The sequence below is a fragment of the Ovis aries genome, chromosome 15, assembly GCF_016772045.2.
Source record: "Ovis aries strain OAR_USU_Benz2616 breed Rambouillet chromosome 15, ARS-UI_Ramb_v3.0, whole genome shotgun sequence".
Lineage (NCBI taxonomy): Eukaryota > Metazoa > Chordata > Mammalia > Artiodactyla > Bovidae > Ovis > Ovis aries.
The window spans coordinates 25,457,951-25,482,536 of NC_056068.1; the positions used below are offsets into that span (position 1 = coordinate 25,457,951).

Below are 24,586 nucleotides of genomic sequence, written 5' to 3' on the forward strand. Positions count from 1 at the left end.
ATGGGAGATCATATAATTGTTTAGCTCTGACCATTTTAAATCTCCTTCCCCTCCTTTTTAGGATATGCTTCTTCTTCTGGATTAGTAACACCTAAATCCTGGAATCAAGCATGAAACCTACTTTTGCAAGAGCTCAGTGTGCTGTGAAAAAGGTCTGAGGTGGATAATTAGTTTACATCATGGTGTGTGACAAAACAATTACCCCCTCCCTTCCTCTCTTCCCCTCCCTGCCCCCTCCTAAGATGAACTATGACCTGGCTTTTCTAGTATATTCCACAAAAGGGGATGATCAATATGAACTTTTTTTAAAAATAAAGATCTTGTCTCATAATCCAACATCCTTAAAAAGCTTTGAAATGCAACAAATTTTCATGAACCATTATATACTTAGAACATAAAAATTATTTTAAGCCACTAAACAGAGTGGCTTTAGCACAATCCCAAAGACGATTTGACCTCTACCCCTTTACAGAGTCAGCCCCAATCTGAAATATACATGCCATATACAATCAGAGAAATACACAGGGAAGAGAGGTGGGTGGGGAGGAAGAAAGTGTTAATAAAATTCTGTTCTTTCTTTAGTCTCAAAACCCACAGTTTTGAATTAACTGCTCAGTGATCCAAATGGCCATGTTGTGGAAGCGGACGGAGGGCCCACAGGTTGGACACTGCAGAGCCTTTTACCTAATAACTAGCCCTTACCTGAGAGGTCCTCACTGTCCAGTTCTTCTGCGGAATTGGGCAACTGAGTAAGGCCTTACAAGTAAAAACAAATCGTTTTTCTTTTCATTCCTCAAGGGACATAAACAAAACACTTAAAAACTGAGGATGAATTTCTTAAAATTAAAAAAAAAAAAAAAACATGAGCCAAATCTCTTGCCATCTCTCTCTCTTTTTTGGAGAGCTTAAATGTATTAATCCATAAGTACATTTCTCCAATCATTTCATTTTGTTATGGACACACAATCAAGGCAGAAAGATTCCTCGGTCTCCACTTTCAAAGCACATGAAACATGAAGGTGAATGTTTCAAATCACTCATTCATAACAGCATGCAGAAAGAAAAAAAATAAAGCCTGATTGTTCGCTGTCGATGCTCTGATAGAGCTCTTAAATACAAATATATTGAGATGTTACATACTGATGTATGTAAGTTTTAGTTCGCATTTTACTATAAATTGAAATTCCTGGCCAAGACTGACAAACACAGTTCATTATCAGTTGATGATGATCTTGGATCATTTATTTCAAAATGGTGCGGCATCTGCTAACTGCAGATTGCAGGTTATGCTTTCATCAGAAAATCTGATTTGCAAAATATTTTTCAAAAAGAGAATTTAAAAAGCCAGTGGTATTCCTGAAAAAAAGAAACCCTCAAAGCTGAAAAAGCAGTTAGGTCAGGAGATAATCAACTGGAGCCTGAAATGCCTATATCTGAGTTAGCACCAATGTTGGCCAGCTGGGACGGCTCTCAGCTAGCTGTGTTTGGAAGGGAAAGAGGTGAAGGTGGAAACAGATAAACCATGGGGGGCTTAGCGAGTAGACGGCCTCCCTTTTCTCTTGTTGTATTTGCAGGCTACTCCCTTTAATGAAGTTAAAAGCACCACAAAATATTAGGCAATCAAGGGGGCCTTTACTTGTTTCTCCCTGTTTATCTCAAAGTTGTGTCTGGTTTGAGCAGGCCTGCTCCAGGTTCCCTTGTCTGCACAATAATTGGCTAATATTTCTCCGATGAGGTCTGTCACTTTTGAAGATACCTGTGGACCTGTGAAAATGGAATGAGGGGCGTGCTTTTTTTTCCCCCCACCTTTCTCTTCTCTTATGGTCAAGCACAAAATATACTCAGTAAGTATTTGCTGAATTAGTGATTTGGGAGTAATGCTCAGTGAACTGCCAGAGAGAGCATAATAGCAACTAAAACAAATGCTCCGGAAATAAGCAATGTCAAACTGATCACATGATTCAAAAGGTCCCAAATCAACAGAAACACTTATGTAGAAATGGACAGTAAAAGCTTGGATTTTGTAAGTTGTTTTATAAAGAAACCAAATGAATATTGATAGCTCAGTCATGTCTGACTCTTTGCGACCCCATGGACTATATAGTCCATGCAATTCTCCAGGCCGAATTCTGGAGTGGGTAGCTGTTCCCTTCTCCAGGGGATCTTCCCAATCCAGGGATCGAACCAGGGTCGACTGCATGCAGGCGGACTCTTTACCAGCTGAGCCACAAGGGAAGCCCAAGAATACTGGAGTGGGTAGCCTATCCCTTCTCCAGCAGATCTTCCAGACCCAGGAATCAAACCAGGGTCTACTGCATGCAGGCTGATTCTTTACCAACTGAGCTACCAGGGAAGCCCCTTTATAAAGAAGTCAAATGAATATTGATAGTTAGGTTGGTGCTGTGAAAGAGTCATATGAGCTCTTGAAGAATTTCCATCATGACCCTTGGGTGCCAATATTCAAGGACATGTGCCAATTAAACATGGGAGGATTCAAAATTCATAGATGTTCCCAAACTATGGATTTAGGCAACCATGGTAAAGCAATGAGTAATGGGATAAATTACAGAGGCAACTGAGTAGGGATGTTATGCACTGGTTCTGAAATCTGATTGGTTGAAAGTGTTCCCATTTCTAATTGGCTTTATTCATTGTATAAAGACTGATGAACACAATTATTTGAATAATTGTTATAAATGGGCAACATAAAGAACTTCTTTGTAGTTAATTATGAATTTGCAGTTCTCAGGAGGCTAATCCCTCACTTTTACGTGGCCCAATGAATATCAAAGCATTCTACATACGTGCTTGGCACCCACTGAACCATATTAGATGAGGATGTTTCAAGCAGGCAGCTTTACTGCTGAAGGCTTGTTTCCCTGGGGAGGGCATTAGAAAGCTAATTTTACAAAATAAAGACAAATATGTTTATGAAATATCATTGATATGCAAAGTTTCCCATTAAAAAGTGACAGACAGTTTATACACACCTCATTAAAGATGAAACTGTCATTTTTAATGGCATAAACTTTAAAATATACCAAATCATCTGGAATCTACTGCTCATATTACATCTGAAAGTGGGAAGCCATTTAGGTTACTGGTGTTAAATTTATTTTTGCACAACTATTGCTCATTTTATGAATCTATAGTGCTCCTCCATAGCTGGCTAATTTCAGAATAAATATAATTAGGAAGAGTTTACTGAAGCACTGAGTGTACAAGTAAAGACAAGCAAAATTTACCTCCTAAAATTGCTTTGGCTTAGGTAGTTTTCTTTCATGATAAAAATTATACAGCTCTCATTTTCTCAAAGAAAAAGACAAAGATGCATTTTATGAGGCAGAGAATAGTCTTCAAAAGGAAACTCCGCCATTTAACAATAAGTGGGAAATTACTTCTGAGTTTTGCTCTTACTTATCACTTGTTGAAGCCTTTCCTCCTCACTTCAATTAAAATATATTCAACACATTTTCTAAACTTCGTTAAACAAATGAAAGTTTACTTTTGGTCCACATGGAATTTTCTTTTGAGCAATTAATAAAATCCTGAGGTGCAAACATGATGATTTGATACACGAGAATCATCTCTTCCACAGACAGGAATCTCACTCCTTCGTGATGCGATTATGGGCTGCCTATCCCGTGCTTTTCTGCAGACACTGCTTCTGCTGTTGGGATAGTTACTCCTCCTTTCCAGCAGAACTCACTGGCTTCTAAAAATGCTATGAATGGCATGGCAATTTTAAACCAGGTTAAGGAAAACTTCAAAAATTAGAAACAGCAAGAAATCCTAGAGATATTTAAATAAATTCAAGGTCAAGTAAAATCTGAATGTTTGGGGTTGAGTTCATCAGGGTTCCCCCTTTTTTTCCTGAAACTTCCAAAACAGAATGATCAAATAAAATCTCTAGGAAACAAACAACTTCCCACTGGCCCTAGTATTATTCCCATTATGAAAAAGTAGGCGATGGTCTCTCTCTTACCTAAGCAGCACACATCTGATCACTTGGCCATATTACGGAATCTGTTACTTCCATCACCAGCCATTAAGAGTTCAGACGCCCCTGGTTGTTTTATTCTAAAAGCTCAGTCAGTCATCCTGTTCTTCCTGCTTTGTCAGCTTTTCTGGAGAGTTTTCCCCTTCATCCCATTAGCAGAAATTTGGTTCACGCCGTTAAACAGTAGCATATTGTTTGCAAACTGCATAGCAAGGCTGAAACGCAATCTTCAGGTCCTGCAGCCATTCGTAAACCTCTTTAGCTTGGTTCTTGAGTAGAACACACATGTCTGCAGAGTCCCTTGACTGAATGACAGCCTTCGAATGCCACTGTTGTGCACTCGAACAGAGAGGTGTGCAGAGGGGTGCATACACAGGTGGTGGACATAGAGGTTGTAATAATGCGCACTGCTGGCTACTGCTCCTTAAAATGGGCTTCAGAATTTCCCCACAATTGAACAGAAAGATAAGAAATTTCATGTGATTTTAGGCTTCCATCACGGCTTGCACTACTTATAAAATTAGTCAGGGAAAGAGAGATTTGTGGGGTAGTTACCTAAGGGCAGTGGTCTAGGAGAAGAGCGTGGATCTAGCACGGGGCCAGCGTTTTGGAACCAAAACTGAAAATGAACAATTATGTCAGAGGGGTTCCCGGTGTGAGTCTTGCTACACTTGCAGACTGAATTAAAAACTAGTTACGTCATTTGGGGTTATAAATCATGAGCCCATCAGCCTCTAATGTATTAAGAGGTGGAAAGCAAAAGGACAGGTAGCCTTGAAAAAAAACAAAAAAAAAAACAAAAACAGCAGGGGCGTAGAGAGAGAGAAAGACAGAGAGAGAACCCCACCCAGAGGAAGCCAGCCGACTGCAGTGCAGCAAAAGCACAAGCACTATTCCAGACCACGGGCATGCGATCACCCAGACCTCACGGGAGGGAGGCGGGTGGGGAAGCGAGAGGGGACACACAGGGCACAAACAGAACACAGCACAAGACGCTTACGGAGACGCGCCCGCATGGGAGCAAACAACAAAGCCCATCACACACATCCACACATCAAGAGCCATGAGAACGACGACACCATCCGTGCGCACATCACTCATGCATTTCTGCCGTCAGTTTCAGACCATGTGGTGCCAGGATTTGGCAGAGTGTTTTTTTTTTTTTTTTTTTGGCATTGCTCAACATGCACACATGACACAGGATTCTTCCTGTCCAGGCCTTAAGGATGAGCTCCAAAAACACAAATGCTCAAGATCCTTCTTCAAAGAAGATCCCTTCAGTCACCCTAGTCTAGGAATCCCATTCTTACACTCACATTTATCTTTACTATCAATTAGATCCTTAAAGAAACACTGTGGCTGATTGTTGTTTGGTTTCTTTTTGGAGAAAATCCATTTGCTTTTGAATCATGCCCATGCACTTCTAACCTTCCAATACATGCTTATTTCAATCAGATATTGGTAAGAACAAAAGGTCAACATACATCAACAACTGATATACTTCATACATACTCTAGCAACACAAGCTTGAATAAAACATTTTAATGAGTCTTCAAAGGGAAAGCATTTTGTAAAAAAAAATTTTTTTTTCCTTTTTAGAAAGGAGAAATATGGAAGGAAATCCACTATGAATACTTTAGGACCAGTACAATGGCCACAACTGGCTGATCTAGTATGTCTTGTCATTTAAGTTGCCAAGTTATCAAATCACATTTTTCTAGGCCCAGATCCCCAACATGAACACCTCAAGATAAGTCTCGAGTGAATCTTAGTCACATGGGTTTACTGATAAATCACTTCAATAAAATCAGTTCTATATCCTCATCTCCTTGGAAATCTGGTCCCCTGCTTTGTAACTTCCATCACATTCTATTACCTTTTCTATCCTGGCAACTGACCTGGAAGACTTCTCTCCCCCTCTGTCAAGTCAAATTCTAGATATTACTTTGGCTTTCATTTAAGCTTTTTGCTGTGGGCTGGAGAGTATGCTGTTTAAAAGTGGTAGGATCCCTTTGTGAGGATGCTATGAGGCTTTTAGATAGGTTGGGGCATATATTTATAAATGCATTTTATAGGAATCAACCTGGATTATCACGTCTCTCCTCTTGCTGTTAAGGAATCATATATGTACATATATATAGATACATATACACACATATTATTCTTACTTCCTTTTTCCCTCCCCGAATTTCTTGGCTCAAGGTATACTTCTCATGCACTGCTGGTCAACAGCATCCTACCTGAGATACTGTGGGCCTGAACACTATCCCTGAACTAGTAAGAAAGTGCTTGCTTCTCATGGTACACAGGCATCTCTTGTTTCCTGTCACAGGAATGTGAGTTCTGTTCCAAGTGTCTCTTTACTATACCCTCAAAAGAGAACACCTTCACTTTCTCTTTCTCCACAGAGAAATATATGATCATATGGAGAAAGAGAAAGTGAAGGTGATCTTTTTTTGATCCTATTAGTATCCTAAAATCAGGACTGGCCCCAAAGTTAATTTCTCATTTTTCAGGTCAAGGGACATACTTTTACCTTGATTATCCCACCCAACTCCAAGACCTAAAACTATTACAGTCATATAAGTACACTAATTTTATTAAAGGGACCTAGAAAACAGAACTCTGGAGTCTTAGGAGATAAATGATCAATGTTTCTTCAAAAGAACTCACAGAAATCAGGAATCTTATGGTTACATTTGACCCTGGAGTTAATCATTGAAAGCTCAGAACTTAAAGCATCCTAAAAAGAATAGAATAAAATCTCTTGAACTACATTAAAATAGCCTTAAAGCTCTGAGAATAATCAATAAAAGTCAGGAAGTGCTCAATTAATGATGAAACCTACAAATAACCAAGCTTAATGGAGTGCGATGCCTAAGATGTAGCAGGCACTATGGGGCATTACCTTGGAAAGTGGAAGTTTTATACCTAATTGATTTCTCATGATTGTTGGTGTGTCTGGCCGTTTAACTAATTTTATGAACTTTTCCCTTTATGCCAATAACAGAAAAGGGTGGGGAGAGGTGGATTAGGGCCTGAAAGGGTATTACCCCACACCCACCTCTGTTCTGCTTTCTTAGAATTTCTCATCAGGAGATCCAGGTATAGAGGTGGTCGCCAAGTATCAAGGCCTGACCTTCAAGGCCAGCTTACACAGGTTTTGCCAGAGATTTCTAACTGGTAAGGTCTAAGTGTAGGTCTATTTAAGAAGGTCAGTCGTGCTTGGAAGAGCTGTTTCTCTAAAAGTTGAATGAACAACATAGGCTTGGCTGATCACCTTTTGTCATTTAAATGATGGATTTCAACTCTGCCACAGTGCGCAAAGTGATTTAAGTAGGCCCTTTACCAAATAATTCCCTTGGATTCAGTTATTAAAATTCAGCCTACTTTTAACTAACATCTCTCTCCAAAGCACAATATCAGCAGGGTGAGATTTGAGCTAAGTAATATACAGATGAAACATGATTCTCATTTTCTAATGGGAGAGACATAGAAAAGTGAATAGACCTCTTCCAACCTAGGAAGTCAGAGGAGAAATTGGGAAAAGGATTCCCTGATACCTGCTCCTGAGCTTCACTTACTTGATTTTTATTCACTTTTGGCTGAAATCATAATGAGTTTGTTCTTTTAGTCTTTTGTCTACAAGATACCCCCCCAACAAATGATCTTTTTCAGGTCTCAGTTAATGCTGTTGAAATGTATGTATGGTATCCTTCTTAGTCTGGAGATGTTTTCTGCCAAATGTATAAACTTATATGCACACATGGAGATTAAGCACACATGCTCATGGAGGTAAATACAATTGGGAGTATAATTAAAGAACAAACTTCTTCCTCATTCCTACATCATGCATTGAAACAGGAATCTTTCGCCCTGATCTGTCCTACAAATGACTCCTCTTCAAGATGTACCTGGGACTCTAGCCTATAAATGAAGAAAGCAACTGGGCCTTTAATTCAGATGCTATGATTTTAAGGCAAATATTAGTTCTTTTTTTGGAGTCCCTTATGTTTCAGGGTCTGGTGGCAATGTAGAAATAAGGGCTACATGCAGCTAAAACTTCCTCTAACCCAGCTAGCCGGCGCAGAGGCAGCCTCATCTCAGACTGCATCCATTGGCCACTGAACTTTCAACAGAAATGACAAGACTCGACATCCTTTTAAGCCTCACAAATTAGAGTACATTTATGAGATCAGTCTACTTGGAACACAGTTTCCCTTGAAGACTACATTTCTCTTTTTCCCAGGCTTGCCTTGCCGCTCAGCAGTGCTGAGAAAGTAGATAAACAGTAATGTGGTACCAACCGTGAACTGCTGGTTCTGTCGTCGCCGTGGTGTCTACAGACGGGAACAGAGGATTGGAGGAAGGGAAGAAACAGGAGGAACGGCATGCAAAAAAAGGGAAAATGGAAAAAAATGGAACAGATAATATATGAGCAAGCTTTCAAAGAACATCGCGTGACAAGCAATAATAAATGAAAAGCCAAAAGCATCTGAAGTGAGTTGCACTGTTTTAAGACATGCCTTCAGCTCAAAGCTGCGAGCCAGTGAGGATAACAGTAACTTCTTTGGTTTGGGGGGCTTGCCAGGACACATCTATTTGCTAGACAAGAGTCAGGGGAACATGCAAAGTGATGAGAAACACCAGTGCAAACCCAGTGACTGGTGGATGGCTCTGAACGCACCAAGGCTCAGGACTGCGACACAAACACTCAGTTGAGAGGCTGGCTGAACAACAGATTCATACATTCAAACATTGCCTTTGTTTTAACCCAACCCACCCGGGCACTTGGGCTTTACTCCCAATCAGGCGCCACTGAGTCAGTTGCACGTTTAGGATCCTTTTACGGCTCATAGGCAGATGCCTGCAGATGAATACAGGGGTTCAAGATTTTCATCCAGTGTGTTATCTCAGCAGAATTCAGCTGGAAAGTTCAGTTAACTTGGAGGTCATGGGGATGAACGTGTTAAAGGTTTTGGACTGATCTTTATACACCCACACCCACAACCACACACACAGACACTCACCACTCACCCGTTCTTCACTGCAGATCTTACTATGCTACACTCTTAAGAGCAGAAGTCTGGCACGGAAACACCAGGTCCACGTAATTCGTGAAACGCCACTTCTCATCATGTGACATTCCCAAAGTTAAAGCATCCAGTCATCCAGACCCTTTATCCAGAACCACTTTCACTGCTGTGAGCTGCCAGAAGTCCTGCCTCCAGGGTGAATTAGGAGATGGCACATGAAGCTTTTTCACTGCCAGATGCACTTGCTGTGGAAGAAACCATGGTTTGTCTCTTTCTTCTTCTATTTCTAATGCTGTTCAAGTTTTCTCCTTCAAAACCTTTCAGGCTTCAAAATCAGGCCTGCTGGATTGGCTCCTCTTCATGGAAAATTCCCCAAGGGGCTCCAGAAATTTCCTTTCTCATTTTGGCTACAGGGGAAGTGGGATAAATATCTAACAAAATGCATGGTGACATTCTTTTTCCAAAGTCTTATTTAACACCACTCTTCTAGCCAACTCCATTCCGCCATCAACCCATCTGGCCGGGTTTTAACGTTCAGTTCCACCTCTCAAGGTGTCTCCCTCCATGGACCCCTTCTGGCCAGAGCAGTGGTGACACCCACACACAAGCTGGTCACGTCGAGGGGAAGTGGGATTTGGGGTTAACACTGCTGAGTAGTTGTCTGTACTTTTTTTAAAAAATCATGCAGCTGGTAATTATTTTCACGAGTTTAAGAGACTCCGAAAGACTCTTTCGGACTTGACACAGGCAATGTTTAAATGCACCATAATGCCAAAATGCAACTTTGTTTTTGGTCCAAGGAGCCTGGTGCTTCTGATTTGTAAATATGACACATGAATTCACACCGGTGTTTCCCTTCATTGGCATGCCCTCCTCAGGATCCTAGACCATCAAAAAATTAGAGCCCTTCTAAGGAGCCAGAATTAACTACAAGTCTGAGAGGCCATTGCAGCTTAATATAACTTATAGCTGAGTTTCTGAAGAACAGATGAAGGAAAGAAAAACATAAACCACATCAGAACGCAATACTTACTGACAAGTCTGTGTGCGTAAAATAGCAGTTAAAAAACAATACCGAAAATTGTACAGTTGAAACATCTCTACATCAGATGCTCACAACACATCTCCTTACTTGAAACATCCAAATCAAGGTTAGTTTGCGGTGCTTTTAAAGGAGGGGCAAAATCAAATGCACATTTGTATAGAAACACTTAAATGCAAGTTCATACATTCTATGGCTAGACACTGGTTCTTTTCCAAAATTTTTTTTAAAAAAAGCAGTAAACATTTTGGTTCATTATTTTTGTAGCAGCATTCTAACATGCTTTATTTTCACCAGTTAAATCATTAACATAAAATGAAAGAAAGGGATTGGGGTAAAACCTAAGGGTCCTCAAAAATGATGTCTTAGCATTAACAGATGACTTGTAGGAAGACAAGAAACTGTCTTCCTACATCACAACATCATGTTGGCTTTATGACAAAATCAAACAAACAGAAGCTGGGTGTACACTACTCTGTGGGTACCAGAGGATAAACAAAAGAAGTTCATAGTGCAGCTTGCCTCCTTGTTCTGGGGATGCAAAATCCATCAATTGCACCCAACAGGAAAGAGAAAGGGACGTTGAGAAGGAAAACACGCAGTTCTAGAACAGTTAAAAGCAAGCACATGTTCAAGTAAACAACACAGTTACTGCAGCTGGGAGTGGCAAAAACCAGGGATCAGCAATGGAGCGGAGACCAGCAGACACACAGCCTGGCTACAAAGTTGAGACCGAGATTGGAGGGTATACTGGGGGAGTTGCTGATTCCATTTCTCTAAGAGCATCTGGTGTGGTATCTGAACAGAGGCTATTTCAAGTAAAGAATGGAAAAAAAAAAAATCCTTTAGAAGTGACTTTGTGCTCTCCACAGGACAGCATGGTGACAGAATCTAATTCTCCTTCATAATTGCATTATGACTTCACGCAGAAACCATAGACACCCTGGCTCTGAAGTGAGTGTGGCTCTGTGCAGTAGGATTTGTTAAGGTATTGTAATCAGAAGGCTGGAAAGATGTGCTAGCCCACCCCTGTGAATCAACTTGTGGGGTCACTATATTGTTTTACAACATTCTAAGCACAGGCAAGACGCAAACAGTAACTTTCCAGTAGAAGATAACATAGGCTGTAATTAACTTGAAAAATGAGAGTGCCTAATTGCCCTAACGGAGGCTTTCTTCAAACCTCATTCTGTGGCTGTCTTTAAAAACTAATCTTTGCACTAAGCCTAGGAGAAAAATAGGTCACAGAAAGTTGAGGTGGACTTAACGGTGGTATAGGGCTATGAAATTAAAAAGGCCTTGTTGAGCTATTGTCTCTATTTTAATTTTAATTACAATGAGGGAGTAATTTATCGTACATTTATTGTATATGGTCAAGAAAAAACAATCCCACGTTCTTGCAAAGCCAGTAAGTGTGTATAGTCTTAATAGTCACTCCCTAGCTGTTTTATGAGTATAATTAAACAAGGTAACCAAGGGCAGGGCCTGCACTGCTGTTTGAAAGATGAACATTTCGCTAAATATCGACTTTCAGTCTCCCAGCCATACAAACAGTTTATGGAACTCTACCTTGAATAAATTAAACATCACCTATATTTCACATGACAGTATATTTTCAAAATCAAAAGGTTCAGACAATATGTCAGATTAGAGACTCTAGCTGTTTAACCAAGAAGCAAAAAAAAAAAAAAAAAAAGAAAAGAAAAATCCCCAAAACAAAACCCACCAAAAAATGTGTGTGAGGCAGCTGGACACTATTTAGTTGAAACAGTCATGTGTAAGCTCCACTGTGGCACATTCTAATCCTTTCATATGGATTCTCTCCAACTTAGAATTGTTCATTGAGTGTGACAGACTGGGGGTTTAAAACTAATCCATAAATTAGTCCGTGGTCTCAAACACAACGGGTGCCATAAATGAAAATGAAAATCCAAGAACAAAATTAAATTTACAACCTTAAATACTTTTTCTTCTCCAATTGCTCTGTGGTGTTCCTGCTTTACAATACCCAGATTCACTGCAAGGCTGCTTTTTTGGGGAGGCAGGGAGGGGTGGGAGTAGGGTATACATTAAAAAATGCACAGGGTAATAACCCAGAGAACCCAATCTGCTCGAAAGCAGAGCTTAATTGTAAAGAATTTAAATTCTGCCATTTTGATTGTCATAAGCTTAGATGAAAGCATACTAAGCAGTCCAGACATATTTTAATACACTTTCCCTTGGTTTATTTTCTTAACTAAAGTCAATAAGGAGCCAATGGGTTTTCTTAATTGAATTCCTCTTCAGTTTGTGTTATGGAACTGCTTTAAATCTGGATGCCGGGGCAGGCGAGGAATTCCCCTGACAATTTTATTCTCACAGTTGTGCCGTACTAGCCAATATATATTATAGTTTTTTTTTTCTTTTCTTTCTTTCTGACATACTTGAAATCTATTGAAAGCAAACATACGTGCTAAAAAATTAAACTTTGAAATTTATTTTCTACCCATTCCCCAGTTAATTTTCTTCCCATTTATGTTAGGTTTTAATTAAACTCCCATTTCTCAGGGATGGGGGAAGTGGATAGGAATGAAGCTAACAGGCCCGAGTATAAGACTGATGAGAAGCTCCCTTCCGTCTTCACGTCGCCTCTCCTCTGAGGGGAGAGACTGACCCACGAGAAGCTCCCTTCCGTCTTCACGTCGCCTCTCCTTTGAGAGGAGAAGCTGTGCACCAAGGATCTGCGAGAAGGGGACTAGGTTTGGTTTTTCCTTTGGTTAATTTCAAGTTTTGTTAAAAGCTTCTTCAGAATTGTTCACGAGTGCTGCTATGCCCCTGAGATCCTTGCATCGGCAAGCCAGATGTTCTGAAAACAATAGGGATCTGTACCGTGGTTTCATTTAACAAGGAGAACAATTCCTTTCCCACGTTGTTTGTCAGTGCTGGGTGGGAGGCGTGGCAGAGAGGGGTGAGGCACAGTGACGGGAAGGTAGGGACAAGGAGGCTGATGGTGGACAGTGGGGAGCAGCTCTAGAAGTAGTAGCTGATACTCGTCCCCGGGTAGATACTCCCAGGGCCGGGTCCTTCCTGCCAAGCCCTGCACTGCCTAACAATGAGATCGCTCCAACTTTCTAATCCTAAGAAACCTGTATTTAAAGTGAGATGATTTTTTTTTTTTTGCACTGTTGTGCATCAGTCTTCAGTATGAAAACATGTCAATTCCTTCTCTCTTGGATTCTTTTTCAACAAGGAGCATAAGAGTATGGATGATGACAGAAATGATGATTAGAAGCATTAGAAAAATTCTCACTTCCTATCCCTCATCCCCTTTTAAAAAAAAATGCAGAATCAGGTGCCCTTCATCATTAATTTCTTCCATTCTCTCCTAAGTCAATATGGGTCAAAACCAGTTGGCTATTGACGGTATCTGTAATAAGCTTATCAGCAGCAGTAAAATAAAAATGGGCACACTTGAGGCAGTATGGAAAAAAAGTGGTCAATGCACTTAGGGGGCAAAAACCTGAAAAGGGAGCTCATTACAACAAAGATGGCTCCTGAGTGTCTGCTAGGGCCCTAATAATATTCTTGTCACCAGACATACTGGCATATATATCAGTAACATTTGATGAGCATTCAGTAAATGATGAATGAAAAACAGTCTTAATGGAGTAGATACAAACTCAAGAAGAAAGGCAATTTAGTAAACATTCTAGGATGAGAGATGAGTATCTCCTAGCAACAGTGGTTTAGTATATACCCAGGATTTAAACACACACAAGACAGGCACACACACTGAAGATAGATGCTTGAGGTGAAGTTAGGTCTTCATGCTTAATTTCCAAAATGCCATCCTTTCGTATCCACTTTCTATACGTTCCCTGATGGCACAGACCAACTTCTACTTCTGTGATGACCTCGCCAATCTTCTGCATCAGCCCTAAGTGCACAGTATCTCTTGCTACTGAGTTCCGGTGGGTATCATCTATTCCCTCAGCTATATTTCAAGGGGTTCCAGGAATTTACTGTCTCCATGGGTGCTAGCACGCCGCTATACATATTATGGGTCCTTGATATTTGGTGAATGAATGCCCTATGAGCATTACCCTTGACATCATGCAAATGTCAACAGCAGAGCGTAGGGATCATGAAGGCAGGACCCTGGATAACAGACAGCTCAATGTGGAGCAAAGCTCTATAGTCAGTCTTAAGACAGGTATACTTCTTTCCTTTGCATTTAGGAAACTAAAAACATGTGCCAGGGTGTTAAGTTTCCCCAATTTGGCATCTTCTACAAATATCCCCGAAGGATAAAGGCTGTTCTCACCTCCTTTATTTATGTGATCTGACCCACATTACACACAGAAAAGTTTACGAATAGGAGACTATGAAAGCCAAAATAATAGTGTGAGCCTGGGGGACACACTTTCTCCAAGGTATATTGAATACTGGGTGCTCAGATGCCAATAAGAAAATCCATGCTGTTTTCTTTTCCAAGAAACACAAAATATTTTAATTGGATATGTACTTTCAAAAAGAGAAAAATTCATTTAGAAATGACCTACTTCATTCTTATGAAAGGATTTTTAAATGTGTTTCAGATTTTGGCCCTATAGCTATTCATTTCTTATTCTAAGGTGATTTTAATTTTTTAATTTATGACAGTTGCACGTATAAGCGTGACCTACAGGTTGAACTCCTCCCGGCCTGAATTTTATATTTAGGCTGCTAAGGGTGTTTAAAACTGAGTGCTGTTTTCTATGGTACTTTTCTCATCAAGCATCTAACCCAGGGCACAACCAAGCAGATCCAATACAATATCCACATTAACTACGGAAGGAAACACAGAATATTTCCCTAAGGTGACTGACCCAACTGGCAGACAGGAGCAAAACTATCCCCAAACACAAAACAGGTATTTTTATGTACATCTGATATACAAAATCAACCAATTTTAAAGAAAGCTCAAAACAAAACAGAACAATGCTCCCCCCTGTATGGCGATAGATTTTTCTTTGATTCTGGTTTCTGAAAGGAATCTCCATGGAGGACTGTTACCATGGGTAATGGTTGGCTGTCTCTGTATTTTAGAAGAGGATGCCAGAGACAATTTAAATTATGCAGTTTGCACTTTCATATTATAGCATGTATCTTCCATGAATGAAACCACACAGACTTGATGTTAAAAGAAAAAAAAAAAATAAGTGGGGGCCTGCCAGTAGCAATAGTCAAAACAGAAATATGTGGTTAGAATATCAATGTACACGAAAGACAGCAGAGACACCAAAGAATCTTAAGGGACATCACAGGAGGCTCTGTGAGGCTCCCATCCCAACTCCATCCCTCAAACGGCTTCTTATTCAGAAAAAGATTCTAATGGTGGGTGAATAGTTACAAAGCCACAACAATGCTCATATGGCAAACTGACATCAAATCATCCTTTCAGGACTCTAGAACCTGCAAAAATCTTCCAAAGATGAAGCTACCTTTAGATGTGGCCTTTACATCTAAGTCAGGAGAGCTTCCCCACGCAGAATGGATGTGAGGCAGTGATGCCCTGCTCCTCCACCCACCTATGATTCTGGGTGGGCAGCATCAAGTCAAGCTGTCGTTGCTGAACAGCTAAGTCATATCTGTCTCTTTTGCGATCCCATGGACTGTAGCCCACCAGGCTCCTCTGTCCATGGGATTGCCCATGGCAAGAATACTGGGGTGGGTTGCCATTTCCTTCTCTGGGGGATCTTCCTGACTCAAGGATCGAACTTGTTTCTCTTGCATTGGCAGGTGGGTTCTTTACCATCAAGCCATGTGGGAAGCCCCAGGTTGGGCTCACAATTCCTCTTTTACCAGGGCCTCCAGAATGAAGTGCTAACATGTTTTGAGGGAGTCAGGTGACTGAGAACTCATGGAGGCCTGCCTCCCTAACAAGGGGAACAATTCGATTATTCCGGTTGTGGAAGATAAAAGACAATGCTGGAACACTTCCTTTCAGAGACATCAGAAATCATCTATGACCTTTCGAGTTTCAAAACATTTTTTCAGTTTCAAAGCATTTGTACATTTTGCTTGTAATGAAACTCTGACCTAGGGAATGTGTTTCAGTCATTGCATTTGCCTGGGAGAAAATAAATAAGATGCCTGTGGGCTTCCTCTTCCTTTTTTTTTTTTTTTTAAGCCAACGCTTTATGTTACTGTCACTAGATTTAGCTGTTGAAGCTTTTAAGGCTAATGGTTAGCTGTAATATACCAAACAGTACAAGCAAGAAGAGCAGTAGAAATTAATTTAGCTCTCCATTTGTCAAGATTCAGTCTGGAAGATTTTTTTAGGAACCAATCTAAATCTAGGAGATGGCCTGGACCTTTAAAATGGGACGTGGAATCATTCAGCTCCGTAACCTTTAATCTGTTTGAAGAAAGGAGCAAATGTTAAATTCCACAAGTACACTTTCTGGGCAAGATAAATATATATAACACTGCTTGTTAAGACATAGCAAGCCTGTGAGATCACACCCATTAAGGCAACGGATTCTCCAGTGTTGTTTTAGAGGCAATTTTGCTTTAACCACTCTTGGGTGTGCCACTGAGAAATCAGGGCATTCATCACCACAAGTGCATCTGTGTGTAGAGAGGGTTCCGCTAGGAACATCAGGAGGCCACAAGTGCATCTACGATATCGTCTTTCATGACCTTGAGCTGATGCCAGGAGACGAGGGGGAGGAGCAGACAAGTCCCTATAAAGGTACCTGTGATGTGGCCAGAAACATAGCATTGCTTGTTTTTAAAATTTCCTCTTAAATGGAGTCTCCGTGGTTGGAACTGTGATAACAGTGAGTTGTAGCTGTTTCAGGACGTGCAATGAGCTTCAGTCTGGACTGAAGGATTTGGAGTGTGATTGAAGCGCCTCTGCCAAGTTGCTGAGATTGACGGCGAGAGGGGAGGAGTTGAGGGGCTGTTATGAAGGGTCTTTAAAAACAAATAAAAACAGCCTAAGCTAGTGACAGGCCAGCCACAAATGAAAAGTAGTGGCTCCACACTAAGGAGAAATGTGGCGCTTATGCTGTAAACTTGACTGGTTACCTAGATGGAAACAAGGAGAGGTAATCAAGGTGGGCTCATACCTGGGCAACTTCTGTAAAGAAAAAAGACCATCAGTGGGTTTTCTCAATGGATTCACACAGGCAGGGCAGCGGCGAGTGGGCTGGATGTAATTTACAATGACATTCAAAGGGTCATTCATAGGAAAATTCATGAAAACCTGGTAACAGGAGCTTAAGCTTAATTGGCTCACTACTGGGATGAGAGGTAAGAAATCATGAAAGGCAAACACCTGGTCCCTAGCATGGAGAGATGTTAGCGTGGTTGCTCTAGAAATCAGAGCCAGGAAGGAGCGTCTTTGCTGTCTTTACTAACGATACAGAAAGTGGGAGGAATCTATTTGCTCTACTCACAAACTGAATTTACGTAAGAAGCAGAAGAAACTAACAGAGAGCTAAAAGGGAAATACACACAGATAAGAATTTAGGAAGCAGCCTGGCTGGAGCTGAGTTCAGAGTGAGACACAAACACCAATTGATGGATTTTCAGGAACTTTCCAATTAAGGGCACACACTGATGTTTTCACAGACACCATTCAAACCATCCTCACTAGTGGCTTATTTCAAAGTTCTCTGTTCCACTGTCATACTTAAGAAAGGTGAAGAAAAGTGAAATTAGACCATCTACTGTTATATTTCATAAACTGATGAGGCCTCCTCTATCACTGACCACTTAGAATTTTCATTTTGTCTATCTCGCCGAGACCTGTGAAAACTGAAAACATCTCCAGAAAGTTAATGTGAAGGATGTTTGCCATATCTAGGGTGGTAAGGAGGATAAAGATGAGTATACTATTCAGCGATTTTAAAGAAGTCCAGTGATAGGATTGTACACCAGAGCACATGGCTCAGAGATGGAGTGCAAAAGTTAATTTTTAAAGAGATTTTTTTTGGGGGGGGGGGGTCTCATAGAATAACTACTTTTCCATGTTTCTGGGGCAGGTACCTGTCGATAGCAGGTAGGTGCAGCCTTATGTAAGGAAATCTTGCATGACTAGCTGACATGGTAAGGCTGTAACCTTTCCCACCCTGGCTGGCAGAGAAAACTCCAAGCCTCCCAGACAAGCAATATCAAGCATTGAGAGCTGCTGAGGACCAGGAAGAAGGGACTGGAAGGCACATCTCCTCCCTCAGCGATGGTCAGAAATAGGAGACAGTGAAACTTTTTGAATAAATTTCAGAGAGTCCAAAGAGCTAAACCACAGAGTGATAACTGCTGTGGCTGCCTCTTCCACTCCTCCAACGTTTAACAGAGGGCAGCAAGGGGTACAGGAGTGCCCAGCGTGGAAAGGATGGTGGGTCCCCAGGCGACACACTCTCAGCAGGTACTCTCTGGGACAAAAAGGATGATGCATTTAGGAACATGGCCCACACAGGCATGGTAAAGGCTGGGTATTTTCTTTCACGTGGATTAAGATGAAATTAAGACAAGGAGAGGATCCAAAGCTAGGATACTTACCATTTTGCCAACCGTGGCTAAACACAAGCTATCTAGCCTCTAAGAGCCAGGCTGCCATTTTCCCTAGCATTTTGCTTTGCACGGTGATGCTTAAAAAAGAATTCTGCAAAATAGCTGATCCTACTGTTAAATCGCTTGGATGTTAAAGATTTTTCTGAGGTCCTTAAGATTCAACTTGAGAACACAGTATGTAATGTCTTTCAAATTACCAAATGAAGGAATACTTCAATTCCAAGGATTCAAAGAGACCTTTTAAGGCTTCTTTTTTTATACATACCAGAAAGACAATATACATTCAGGACATTTTCAATGGCAATGAAGGTACCGTACCTGTGATGATGGTGAGGATGGTGGTGGTGGTGGTGGTGGTGGTGGAGGTTGTTGTGGGAGGAGGGATAGTTGTGGGGGGATCTGGATAAAAAAAAAAGGAAAATCAAACCCACAATGCTGAACACAACAATGACCAGTAATGACAAAACAAAGGCATGAAGACACTGAGATGTTTGTTTGAAACTCAAAACCCCCATCCCCCCACAAAGATTTATGTCTTCTAATTATATCCCAAAGCCTTATCCAGAAGAGCTAAGAAAAGAAGAAAAGAAAATTTGTACTAATGAAGTGAACTAGGGATGAGAAGACGAGAAGTAGAAAAGGGAGGAAAAAATAAACACCTATGACACCCTCCCATCCAACTTCAAAGGGTGGGGTTAGACCGACTCAGTCCCCGAGAGGGTACAATGTTGGCATTTTCTTTCATACTTTTACCGGTGGGAGAAAGGAGGAGATGGCGCTGCTCTATCTAAAGAGCTCCTATCGGCCAAGGAAGAGTGCTCGCCTGCCTCTTGCTCTCTGACTGTTAACTTCATTATTCTCCATCAATACATCCCAGCAGGAAGTAAAACTACTTCTATACTTGTAATAAATACAAAGAAGAGAGAATGTCACCACTAAATATCAAGTTCCAGGCATGTGAGATTTTACTGAGATTTTATTTCTTAAAAGTCAATAAATTTTACCACTTATAAATATTAATGAGTTCGTTGCCTTTGCTTAAGCCTGACCTACGTGGGCGACAGTGATGACACTGAAGAACATTTCCATCTTGTAAACAAGACAACTAAATATAAACAAGACTTGACCCTAAAACCAGGAAATCTGATAGGAAATGCTCTGTCAGCTGTTTGATATACTGTATATTCTTCTGTGATCTCAAAAATTATTTGGGGGGGGGAGGAAAGGGAAAGCAAATATGAAAGAGAAAAAAATTTTTGACCCAAATGATCAAACTGAATGTGTTAAATTGTCAGCAAGACTTTGAACTAAAGCAGTCATTCTGCTATAATAGAGCATTAGATGACTTGAAGGCTTTTGATTTTAAATTTTATCTAAAGCCCGTCAACTTTTTCTCCTTGACACATCTGGTGTCCTTTCATCTCCAAGTGAGCTCTCAGACTGTCTAATTAATACATCCAAAGTTTAATTATATATGGTACCTTTATTGTTGGCACACCTTCCTGGAAGTTTACAAAAACATTACCTTGGTGTTTGGTTAGACGGTCTGCTTAAAAGATTCTACCATTGATCAATAATCCGAGGTTTTCATTTTTCTCACAAACTTCTCTCACACATACACAAATGCGCAAATTTGACAGGGAAGAATCAACAGCAGACGGGTCTGTTTTAGGGGAGACTGTTTATTTGAGGCTGCCAGCAAATTACTAGCGAAAGCAGCCTCACACAAGCGCCAAAAGGAATCCGTTAAAAAAAAAAAAAAATCCATTCTCCTCCAAGAAGTAGAAATGATTACATTAATAATTTCAGATGGCTTTTTCAGAAGAACAGACAGTACGTCCAGTCGAGCTTTGTGGATACTTGCTTATGGAGGCCACAGGCGGGGAAGCATTTTGTGACCCGGCAGACCACCAGATGCGCGCACACCCTGTGGCAGGTGCAGGGACAGGTGAGGTGGGGACGCCAAGGTGAGCGAGGGCACTGGTCCCTCAAGATATCCTGCTCTGCCCACGCCCCACCTCAGCCGTGCCTGGAGACCTGCCTTCTTTGTTCTGATTCAGTGACGATATTTATCACTCAAAAGGAACATCTGTAGCTGGGAGACCTCCCCTGATATACTATAAAGCTATTTCTGCCCCTATTTCTAAATGCATTGGCACAAAATGTGTGATGTCCACCACACAATCAAAGTGCGCCTGAAGGTGATCTGAAACTACGATTACAGACACGGAGAGATACAGAGACTAACGAGGGCAGAGATTTCAGAAACAAAGGTCACCAGTCCCTTTCAGTTTGTGAAACTCACACACTTTCAATTATTTTACCACTACTGGGGTAATCTGTCCTTCACATGTGGCTCAAGTGACCTAAATGAATTAGATTCCGTTACCAGGTATAACGCTTAGATCACTTCTAGTGTTAAGAGCAATGTGAGGTCACTATTTAAGAAAATACAGAGTGGAGCTAATAAGCTATTTGACACACAGAGGCTAAAAGAACAAAACCAATTGGGGCTGAGGCACTAACTAGATAGATTCTCCAAGTGAAGAAGTTACTTCCAGAGAATTAAACATTTTAAGGGCACGTTAACTCTGAGTTCGTAAAGAACTTTGAAAGTTACTGTAGTAGTGCAATCAGTTGGCTTTGAAAAGAAAACCTCCTTACCATCTTCTCAAATTGCTAGAACATTTTATCACTAGAGCAGCAAGAACTGGAGTGCGCATTCTAGCCTGCACCCAAGCATCACTACCAGCTCAGGTTACAGAAGGACAGTAGCGAACTGAGGATCCAGCAAACCGCCTAGATCAGGCGAAGCCCCATGCTGGGCTGGGGAGATAGGCGGATATAGATGCCCTCGCCTAAATGGATGGGTCTCTGTTTCTTGTCTTTTAAATAATGTGCTCTGGCCCAGAGTTCATTCCCAGGGAACAATCTTGTTCTACCAGGAAGCAGAGAGAAAAAGAGGAACTACAAAGAAAGAAAGACACACATTTCACTATAGACTTTGGAGTCAAAGTATAGTGACTCTAAAACACACTCAGTAAACTTGTGCCTGGGCAACTTATGTGACCCTTCTCAGCTTCGTTTTATCATCTTTAAAATGGAAGCATGATGACATTACCTGGTCATCTTGTTACTATGGAGATTAGAGGTGATCATGCATGTAAGACTGTCATCTTAGCACGTGGAAGGAAGTGAGAGAGCCCTCAATAAACGCTAAGCCAGAAGCTGGGATCCAAAATTATTTAAAACTACCTGTCCATCAAATCCACAAAACGTTTCTCATCTTGAGATATCGGAACAGTGGGTACAGTAAATCAAACTTAGTCTTCTGAATCAAGGAAGCATATAATAGACTTGGGAAAATTTGTATCTGCTTTTTTAACATCTGCCGTTTTTAAAGAGTTGAAAGAGTCTGTAAACCTGGATAACAGCAAGGTTGGGGCCTTGCATGAGGCTCAAACCCTGATGTTAAGGCGGGGGGCGGGGGCCGGTGGGGTCACAGAAGTAAAAAGCGAGGGTGGCTGAAAGTGGGGCACACAGAGCCTCTTCGCACCTACACGGAGAGCCATTCCTTTCACTCTGATCTCCTTAACTACTGGCGAGAATTAATGCTATAATGTGTGGACAACAGACAAAACAGGTTGTGTGTAAAGAAAACACACCTTAGAAGTCTACACATAAAGTGACTAGGTGTGAGCTTTTACTTCTGCTTTATGCTAAAGAAAGAAAACCTCAGGTATAGTTAAGAACTATATTTTAATATCCATGGAAACCTGGGGTAAATCATTTCATTAAATGATTTTTCTAGTTCATCAAAAAGATTGTTCTCCTATTTTGTTCACAGGGAAAGTGGTCAGGTTCTAAGATGTTATGGAGTAGATTTCCCATAGGTAGATTTGTGTGTGTATATATCACATACACTTATTCTTGGATTACTTACGTGGCTCACATGAGAGAAATGCACACTCCTGTTCATATACTCACACAACACTGAAACTGTCATGTGTATGGTTATTCATTCTGTGTCAAGTCAGCTCATGACTATTCTTCCTGGTGTAAAACTAACTGAGATTCAGTTGGACAGGGGAGACTCAATTTGTCATCATAAGACTAGACAAGCAGTGCACTCTTCAGCTAAATAGAGAATATTCACTAGACACAAAATTGACCGTAAGCTGTAAATGGGAAATAAGTTTAAAATGGCTGGTACAAGTAGATGCACAATACATATTTGTTGACTAGAGAGTGAAATTCCTGATCACGTGCTTTAATAATCCTGCAAAAAGATATTAAGAAAACAGACAAATAAGAAAAAAAAAAAACAAAAAACATGTGTCTAAGGCAGTGGCTATAGTGGTTAACGGAGCTACCAGGGACTTTCTGTTTTTTTCCAAGTATTTACTGGCTTGCGACATCTGGGATGTAATAGCTTCATGCTGAAAATAGGATAGTTCTGCTCATCAAAGCAGGAGAAAGGCTAGCCCAGGTATCATCAGAAAATACCACTGGGAATAGACTTTCTGAGCTGAAGAGCCATTAATTGGTAAGGCTGAATTTCGCAGTCATTATTTCTAACATAATCTCCATAGCTTGTGCCTGAGGACACAGCTTTCCTACTCAGCATGACCAGAGTCTGTGATCTAGTGGGAAACCCCCACGGTTAGAAAAGGGAAAGAAAAGGCGCTGTCCTCCTAGTAGAGGCACTGGGGTCCACCTCGGGCCAGGCTTCTTTAATTCTGGAAGGAAACAAACTGGCGTTTTGGCTTGCAACTTGACCAAAAGCTTTAGGAGTGAATTACAAGCAGCAGCTACCCAGTAAATGAGTCAAATGGAAGAGGGCTTCATCTTCTCACGTACCGTATACATACAGCATATAGTCCGAATGAGCTTTCCCCACTATGTTGGAAGCCTCACAGCGGTATGTACCATTATCTGTTTTGTTTAGGTTATTGATGAACAGGCTGGGCCCCGACAGTACAGCATGCGGAGGCATTTCATCGTCGACTCTCACCCAGGTCACCATCACAGGCCTGCAGAAGGAAGGGAGAGAGACAGGTTGCATTATGACTTCCCACCAAGATGTCTGCATCAAACTCCTCACCCACGCAGTAAATGAATCCCATGCAGGGTGACACAATTAAAGAGGACCTACTGGAGATAATTTTAAGTTCACAGAACTACAGCTGTGAAAGCTCCACAAATCTGTTTGGAATATAATTTTCTTAAAAATATTATCAGATGTTGAAAAACTTTCAACAGGCCACAAGCAGGAGTCTCATTATTTCCAATCCATCTTCAACAAACCAGCAAATAAACCATGTGCCCTCTTTTTATGCCCTGCTGTGTGGTTTCACACCAATTCAGACAGGACAGAGCTCACCCATTGTTAATCATCTCATTAATTAGGGGGAAAAAAAAATCAAATCCTGGGCTAGTGATACATGCATTAATCTCATGGTTACTAACACACAGAGATACTGGCTTAGAGAGTTGTGATACGTAAGCGGATTTCTTGTTTTGCAGAAAGGAATGGACTTTTACCTCTGAATAGTGCTTTCTCTGGCCTCTGCTGTTTGAAAAAGAAAAAAAAAATCACCTCTTCTCATTCTGGAAAGATGCAGTCACTTCCTGTCCCCTTATTCCCTACCCTTAACCTACCCTCCACCAACCCAAGATGCCACCACACCCTCCTAGGCCAAATCCACCGATCTACATGTGCCTGGGCAAGGTGCCTGCCCTCCGTGGCTCTCCAAGGCCCCCAGTGCTGCTGCCCTTGCCCAGTGTGTGCATCCGCAGGCGCCCGGGGACGGGCTCCCAGATCGATGGCTGTGGAGTGCTGACACCTCCATGTGGACCCCTGGGGGCCTCCAGCACTGGCTCATCACAGGCAAGTGTGTTTTCATGATTAGAGACCACATTTGTATCCATCAGGAAAAAGCAAATTTCACAAGGTACTCCAGAGCC

The 24,586-nt window shown here is 41.2% G+C and overlaps 1 protein-coding gene across 6 annotated transcripts in view; it reads right to left on the reverse strand.

The window, feature by feature from the left end:
- CADM1 (cell adhesion molecule 1) overlaps window positions 1-24,586 on the reverse strand; it is a 358,479-nt gene that overhangs the window by 16,839 nt on the left and 317,054 nt on the right. Inside the window, exons 7-10 of one of the 6 annotated variants that reach the window (XM_012095482.4) lie at window positions 23,480-23,652; window positions 18,938-19,018; window positions 8,308-8,340; window positions 703-756 (exon numbers count right to left, since the gene is read on the reverse strand). In XM_012095482.4, coding sequence (XP_011950872.3) covers window positions 703-756; window positions 8,308-8,340; window positions 18,938-19,018; window positions 23,480-23,652 — 341 coding nt within the window. The remainder of the gene's footprint in view (window positions 1-702; window positions 757-8,307; window positions 8,341-18,937; window positions 19,019-23,479; window positions 23,653-24,586) is intronic. The other 5 variants (XM_012095484.4, XM_012095483.4, XM_012095485.4 and 2 more) reach the window with 5 other exon arrangements.